The sequence below is a fragment of the Micropterus salmoides genome, unplaced genomic scaffold, assembly GCF_014851395.1.
Source record: "Micropterus salmoides isolate LMB-PRFRI ecotype aquatic unplaced genomic scaffold, ASM1485139v1 Ms_hic_scaffold_8, whole genome shotgun sequence".
In the NCBI taxonomy this organism is placed as follows: domain Eukaryota; kingdom Metazoa; phylum Chordata; class Actinopteri; order Centrarchiformes; family Centrarchidae; genus Micropterus; species Micropterus salmoides.
This window is the reverse complement of record NW_024044570.1, coordinates 34098477-34107060: the sequence shown is the minus strand read 5'-3', so window position 1 is coordinate 34107060 and position 8584 is coordinate 34098477. Positions and strand designations below refer to the sequence as shown.

At 39.6% G+C, this 8584-nt stretch overlaps 1 protein-coding gene across 1 annotated transcript in view; it reads right to left on the bottom strand.

The window, feature by feature from the left end:
* Positions 1 to 6766: 6766 nt before the first annotated feature.
* Positions 6767 to 8584, bottom strand: part of LOC119893064 (dynein heavy chain 6, axonemal-like) — a 49520-nt gene continuing 47702 nt past the window's right edge. Inside the window, 2 exon segments of the mRNA XM_038704991.1 lie at positions 6767 to 6933; positions 7137 to 7359. Of these exon segments, the coding sequence (XP_038560919.1) occupies positions 6830 to 6933; positions 7137 to 7359 (327 nt within the window). The 3' untranslated portion in view covers positions 6767 to 6829.

Here is an 8584-nt window from a genome sequence, read left to right as displayed (position 1 = left end):
GGAGCTTAGCTCATGGTTTCATTCCACTTGCCAAACTGTTATAGACTCTGTGGCTCCATTGAAAATCAAGCAATCTAAAACTAAAGCTGAACCCTGGCTGAATGACACGACCCGTGCTGTCAGACGTGAGTGCCGTAGGGCTGAGCGCAAATGGAAAAGAGGATAAACTTCATATGTATTTTCAAATGTTAAGGGACTAATGGCGGCATTATCAGACAATTATGAAAGAAGCTAAAAGGAAATATTTCGCTGAAATTATTCTGTCAAACTGTACAAGCCTCATGTTTTGTTTAAGACTATTGACTCAGTCCTCAATGTCCCGCAAACTGTCGGTTTTGATGCCTCCCATGCTGTGTGTGAAAAGTTTCTTCACTTTTTTATTGATAGTCGCTTAAAAAACTTGGTCTGGATCCTGCAGTCAGTTAATGGCCTTCTTGGACAAGCACAATATTCCTGAAGTCTTCCAATCTGGTTTTAAAACCCTACATTGCACAGAATCAGCTCTTCTAAAAGTTTTTAATGATATCCTTTTAGCTACCGACACAGGGCATTGTTATTCTTGTGCTTCTTGATCTGACTGCTGCCTTTGACATAGTGGACCATGAAATCCTGCTCTCTCGTTTGGAGCAGTGACTGGGCATAAAGGGCAGTGCACTGAAATGGTTAAGGTCCTACTTGGAAGGTAGAACTTTCTGTGTCAGCTGTGGAGAGTCTGTGTCCTCTTCTGCTCCTTTCTCTTGTGGGGTCCCACAGGGCTCAGTATTAGGCACTCTTCTCTCTTTCCTTGCTCCCGCTTGGTTCCATACTTAGGAAGCATGGTATGTCATTCCACTGTTATGCAGACAATACTCAGATCTATATGCCTCTTAAAAAGAATGAAACTGTTGGACCATTACTTGTGTCTAGACGACAAAGGCTTGGATTGCTGTAAACTTTCTAATTCTGAATGAAAGGAAGACAGAAGTGATGTTTTTTGGTGGCACTACTGTGACCCCCCCGTGTCGATCTAGGTTCCTTGAGTCACTACATCAAGCCAATGATCACTAACCTTGGGGTTAAAATCGACTGACCTTGAGCTCGACAGACAAGGATAGTCGTAAAAACAAGCTTTTTTCAATTGAGGCAATTGGCCAAAATAAACAGTAATCCATGCATTTGTTACCACTCTGTTGGATTACTGTAATGCACTGTACACCCAAACATGATTTTTGAGCATATCATTTAAAAAACATGGAGTTGGTATGTCCTCATAATTAGGGAAGGGGAAACCTGATGCAGGTGCACATTGGTTGACCCCATCAATCAAGCCACGCCTATAGACAGTCACCCCATTAACACCAAATGGAGGAAAATTTGTATATATATATATATATATATATAATATATATATATATACACATATATATATATATAGTGTCGGGTAACAGTTACACTGATTAAAAAAAGACAAGACGACAAACAAAAAGGAAAAGAAAATGGAGGCAAAACTGGTCACGGCCAGTTTGTGTCCAAGCGGTAACGTGACATGTAGCGTTTAATATAAAAATGCACAAAGTGGGCAGAGGCCTACCCTTTTAAGAATAAGTCTGCAGAGGTGGTGACAAATTGTGTTTTTGTATACAAATTTGGTGCACCTCAAAACTGCTTACAGACCAGGGGACAGAGTTTAAAATCCAGGTACAACATTCATGAGAAACATGATTTCTTAGTAAGCTGTACTGTAAATGCTAATGTCTGTTCTACAAAATGGAATTTAAGATGCAAAGCCCTTGGGATTCACAGAAGCTTCTGTACAACTTACCACCCTCAAACCAATGGCTTGGTTGAGAAGCTTACTGGCACCATCCAGAGTTAAGGTACATATTGTTAAATTGACAGATATACTAAATATTAATGCTATAGACTAAATTAATGACAAATGGCATGTTATCTAAATGTGGACATTTTCCAGGTCTCTCAAAGTTGCCCGACTACACCCAACAAGGGGATAAACACCTCCAGCCAGCAATGTTTGGCAGGGAGGCAAGGTACCCCTCAGAGGTGCCAGGAGTATGTTGTAAGTGGCTCCATTTGTTTGGGAGTCAAGGTCATAATAACTTGGATATGGCTTGGAATATAACACTACTTGGCATATTGATGAAGAGGTGGTGTTTGCGGGACTGACAAAGCAGCAGGTCTATGAAACAATCCAGCAAAATGTAAAAAGATCCAACGACAAAATACACCAAGCACAAGATGGAAAAGGTTTGGGAGGACAACTTTGCTGTTGGAGATGTGTTGAAACACAAAACAGTGAAGGAAAGCAGGGAAATTAGAGAGCGACATGCTGGGTCCATTTAAGAAGTTGTGACTTTGGCCGATGAGACCTCAAAAATAGTGGTCAATATTGACCTACTCTCTCTCTCTCACACACACACACACACACACACACACGGGATCCACCGTCCAGCCCCACCAAAGAGACATTGGGCCTCAGCTGGAAGTAATGATGATGTGAATTGTTTTTATCTTATTTTACCAATAAGGTGGTGTCAATCTGAGTCTCTATTACCCCCGCAGCCTCTTACTCAGAGGTTCCTCACCAGCAACAAGAGAGTTTTAACCAATTTTATCCCATCGACTTGTCTGAGCTTTTAAAAACAGTATCACAAATGAGAGTGTCCTCCAGCCCACTTGATGTAATACCTACAAAGTTTTTACTGAAAGTAATAGATTCTGTTGGGCCCCATTTGATCTCTGTTTTCAACAGCTCCCTATCTACTGGTTGTGTCCCTGATTATTTTAAAACGGCTTGCGTGAACACACTTTTAAAGAAACCTGGTTTAGATCCCTCCCTCCCACATAATTTTAGACCAATTTCAAAACTGACTTTTAGATTCTAGAAAGAATTGTGTCCAAACAGCTGCTCACTGTACTGGAAAATAACAAATTATTTGAAAAGTTTCTGGTTTCAGGAAGTACCACACACTGAGACTGCCCTGCTTAAAGTCACCAATGACCTTTTAATGTCTGCTGATGAAGGTATGTGCTCAGTCCTGGTACTCCTGGACCTTAGCGCTGCTTTTGACACCATTGATCACAACATCATGTTAGACAGACTGAGGCACTGGGTGGGGATCTCTGGTACTGCCCTAGAATGGTTTTCATCCTACCTGTCAAATAGGAAGTTTTGCTTGTCTGTAAACAACTATGTCTCTTTGTTCTGTCCAGTTAAATATGGTGTGCCTCAGGGGTTTTAGGGCCCATTTTGTTTTCCTTGTATCTGCTTCCCCTTGGAAATATTATCCATAAACATGGTATTTCTTTTCATATTTATGCTGATGACACACAAATATACTTGCCCGTTAGATCCACAGACCCTGGAATGCTGAGTTCACTTAACAACTGCCTTTGTGAAGTTAAAAATGGATGTCAAATAATTTCCTCCAGCTGAACTCAGACAAAACAGAAATCCTGGTCATCGGGTCCCAGCAGATGGCAAAACAAATACTGCCATCGCTGGTTCCCTAGTAAATCACATTAAGCCTGTGGCAAAGAACCTTGGTGTCTGGTTTGATAGTAATTTAAATTTTGAGCAGCACACCACAAAGCTTGTTCAATCATGTTTTTATCAACTTAGAAATATAGCAAAAATTCGATCTATGTTAACTTTTAAGGCCACTTTACACACCTTCATCTCATCACGCCTGGATTATTGCAACAGCCTTTTTACCTGTTTAACCCAAAAATCTATTGATTGACTCCAGACTGTCCAGAACTCAGCTGCCAGGCTTTTAACCAGAACAAAGAAATATGACCACATTACTCCTATTTTAGCTTCATTACACTGGCTCCCAGTATGTTTTAGAATTGACTTTAAAATTCGATTGATTACTTTTAAAGCTCTTCATGGCCTCTCGCCTTGTTATATTTCTGAACTTTTAGTCTCATACACACCAGCACGTACCTTGAGATCCTCGGGCAGAGGTCTGCTATCTGTTCCAGAGTCTCGACTAAAAACTAAAGGGGACAGAGCGTTTGCTGTCAGGGCCCTGAGGCTCTGGAACAGCCTGCCCGAGGAAATCAGGTCGGCTGAGTCAGTGAACTCTTTTAAGTTCCTTCTTAAAACATACTTTTATAGGAGAGCCTTTCCCGATCTTATTTGACTTTAATTTATCCCTTTTTTAAAATTGTATTTTACTAATTATATATTTATCTTAAACGTGTATTTTAGTCTTTTCAATGTTTTCATGCTTTTATCTTGTATTGTTTTGTATTATTGTCTCTTGGTATTATTGTCTTTACACTTGTTAAAGCACTTTGTAACTTGTTTTTGAAAAGTGCTCTACAAATAAAGATTATTATTATTATTATTATTATTATTATTGGGTTGATGGTCGTTACACCACTACACGTGCATTTGAGTTAGCAGTAAGGCAATCTGTAGTGAGTATATGTCTGTATATATGTTGAAATACTGCAACTTTACAGTTGATATGTACCATATGTTTTATGTTCTATCTTAAACTGAAAGTTTGGGGCTTTGTTTATTTTATTTTATGTTAATAGGAGAATTACCACTACACTTATTTATGCACTGAGATTTATGCACTGGAAACTAGACATTGAGATTGATGTACTAAAGTCATGTTGCTGTATTGTATTGCGGTATGTCGTTAATTGTTTGGCCTGTTTTAATTTATCTGGTTTTAATTTTTATGTCTATAACTGTATAACTTTGTCCAGCACTTTGGTCAGCTCTGGTTGTTTTTAAATGTGCTTTATAAATAAACTTGACTTGACATGTATTAAATGGAGTTACTAATTTATTACAGTTTGTTGGGACATTTTAAGTTAGCCTAAGACACACACATCTCCATTCATAAATCTATATCTATTCTGCCATCCATCCCTTCGTCTTTTCTTACCCCGGCGCTACATGTGTAGTGTAACTTTCTGTAAGCACATTCATCCAATGACTTACCACACAGTGTGAATGGACCTCTCCAGTATTAAAGTCGAATAAATGGTTTTAACACGGCGTGTCTGATCTTCAAAGATCTTAGTTGAACATCCTGGATTTCTTTATCTGGCTTCACTTCACTTAACAATCACAATCAGGGTTTCCCAATCTAGCCATGTTCACATAATGGGGGGTGGTGTTTGTGGCAGATTACCAATCGCAAACATGGACAAGTCAACTGGCAGAAGAGTGAGAGTTAAAACAAATGGAGGAACTCTTAATGTCTTATCATTTTCTGTCTGTCCGTCTCAGTTGCTTTCACAGTTGTGGCAGAAAATATCCGTGTTTAAAGGCCAGATCCCTGAACACATAAAGCCTGCCTGGGAATTTGCGGTGGTCACTTCACTATTCCGGGTAGGTCATGGTGTGCCCAGGGTGTGTCTTCATCCATTTGTCGTGCAAAAGGTTGACGTATTTCTTCAACAGGCCATCAACCCTGAAGCTGATGTTTATGCAAACAATGAGGGGGTAAAGATAAGTGCACAATTCCATGTCTCTTACAAAAACCAATCCCCTCCACAGACAGATGGGAGGCATGGTTGTCCATAATTAACAAGGCACTGGCATCCAGCCGGATCCATTGGCCGCCCCAATAGATCCAGGTGGTCCATCACTGACAAAATGAAGATGGGAGTTCCACCCTAGGAAGATAAAGTGGAGAGGAATGGTGTTACCCAAGGCATTAATGGCAATCATCGTGGTCACCAGTGAACCACACTCCCCAGAGGTCACAGCTCCAATCTGTTTGGCACACCATCTTGCCAGTACCCTGCCAGAGGCATGGAAGCAACTAAACAAACAATCCATTCACGTCAAAGTGTTAAATAGTGGTCGAAAGACTGAATCTCAACATTTAGGCTACTGAAAACATACATTACCTGCGCCCAAACAGCAAAAGGAGGAGCACCACATGACCAGTCTCAACTAAATTTCCATAGGCCTACTAAACTATATGCTCATTTTGTTCAGCCAAACATAAGAAAAATGAAACCCATTTATTTTTACGGCTGCGACAGGATGTGTGAAACGGATTTGGGAGCAAATAAAAAATATACAGCACATTTCAAAGCAGTGAGGCTTACGATCATATCTTAAAAGAAGGCTACAACAAGTACAAGGCTTTAGTGCTTCAATCGGTTTGGTAGGATGATGTCACTATACAAAAACATCTTCGCATCACCCACAGCCTAAAAATAAATCCACAAACAGCATTCTGATGTAGGTGTTCTGCGGATCTATTGGTTCTGAAGGCAAACTGGTGAGGGTCCAGGCTAGGTGCGATGTTGTTCTTTATGTGCTTAAGAACCAGTTTCTCAAAGCACTTCATCAGAATGGGGCTGAGTGCCACAGGGCGGTAGTCATTCAGACTAGACACTGCAGACTTACAGGAATACAGTACAGGAGTACAGGAATGATGGTGGTCTTGAAGCAGGTGGGAACCCTCACCTGAGACAGTGAGAGTCGATGAAGGTAATCATAGTTGCTTGTTTTGAACCAACATTGTTAGAATCTTCACACATGTATAGAGGGTTGAACAATAACCTTATTTGGACACTTAGTGAATCTCTGTAAGTCCAGGAAGGATACAGTAAATATCCACAGACAGGAAGTATCCTTCAGATTTGCTTTAGTATTACATTGTGTCCACACCTTGTATGCTGTTGCCAGTCTTCCTGGCTGGGCTTCAGTAAATGATCATGAGTTTCCTGATCTTCCATCTTCTTTCCATGATCTTCTGAAAATAAAAGTTAACCTACTCCCAAGAATTTTCCAAACATATATTACTTTAATCACATTTAAAATTTATTTTTGACCATGTTTAAAAACTTAATCATCCAACTGGCACAGGAGCGCAGAGGCTTTTGATACCCAATAGTCGCTGGGATGCTTGGAGGGAAGCATTACTGTCACAACAAAATTAGTTGAGTGACCTGGAGGGAGACAGAAATGAAAGGTGAGGGGAAAAGTCAGGTCAAATCAACTATACATTATATTGCTTAACAGAGACAGAAATGGCTCTGGACACTAAAAACTCCTATCAGTAAAAAAATATGTCAGCTAAGTGCCTTCAAATATATAAACCAGGTTTAAACCAGAATGTGAGTGAGGGTCCCTGAATGGATCTGGTATGTACCAGTGGTGGACAGAGTCCCAGCTCTGGCTGAGGTCTTGTACAGAGGAGCGTGGTAGAGGTCAGGCTCAGGCACGTAGTTCTGCTGGGGCTCAAAGTGCACCACTGGCAGCATGGTGTTCATCACTCGAGGTAACGCATCCTCAATCACCATGTTCGCATCGTCCCAGCGACTGGAATCCATGAACATGCCGTGCACAAGTGCGCCGTCCTGTGGCTCTGGTAACTGTTGAATCCACAAATGAAATGCAGCCGTGGTGAGTGAAACATACTTATTCAGTGATCAATCCTCACTTTGCACTGCTGTCTCTTGTGTTTTCACAGTAAATATATGTAGCAATGGTATGCATTCACACTCACTACTGTTCCAATCATCACTGCTCCTTTCAGAAGCTGGGTTACCAACAAAAACACAACAAGTTGTTTGCCTTAGTAAAATCTTTACACAGCTAATTTACTAAAGTTTTATGGATTTCATTTTCATTAGTTGAAGTAGACACAAGAGGAACATTCTTTTAAAATTATACTGAGAAAAATTAACATTTCCTGTTTTATGTAAGTTTTTTTTTAAGATCTCTTATGTAAAACTTATAGTTCATGAACTCAATTTAAGTTGAGAACAGGTCTAAAGACTAGTTTAAATCTTCAAAGAAAAAACCCTAGCATAATGACTGACATGACTTATTTCCGACTTTTTATTTCTGGAACACAACACTCTGTTGGACATCAGATTTGTGTGTAATGGTTGATGGATGGACATGAACAACATGAATGATAAATTCTGCAAAGCGAATTTGAGATAAGTGAACTTGGCTAACTTTAACTGAGCTGTGGGTCTGCAGTGAAACGTCGATGAACCAAATTAATACTTGTACTATTGTACTTGTACTACTATGTATTATTATTATTTATATGTATTGTTTACTTAATAAAAAACTCCCACAGACATTTGTGATGTCTGCTGCCCTGATGTCAGCCCAAACACTCATGTTTGAAATTATCTGTTTTCTGGGGCATTCTATGCCTTAATTGACCCAAAGTCAAGTCACGCCCCAAATACGCAGGTAGCCAATCACAATCTTAATACTGTAGTGGACCTAAATTTATTAGTTATGCATTTTAATAAATTTATGAGAATTGATACCCAATTATGAATTATTATTCATAAAATCAGAATTTCCTCGTAAAGGGCACCACCGGAGTTGTTATAATCCTAGAGTCTCCGGACCTCTAGGTAGTTTTGAATAATTATACAATTATTACTAGTGATCAGTTAGTTAATAATCGCTCAATTATCTTAATCAGTCAGTCAGTCTCATATCTAAAGGGTCAATTCTCTTGGCAGGAACTATAAATAGGCAACACACACAGCTCTTGATTATATTACAGTGAATTTATTCTCTAACTAAGGTGATAAAAGATGGTTGGATACAGGGAACATAAACATTTGC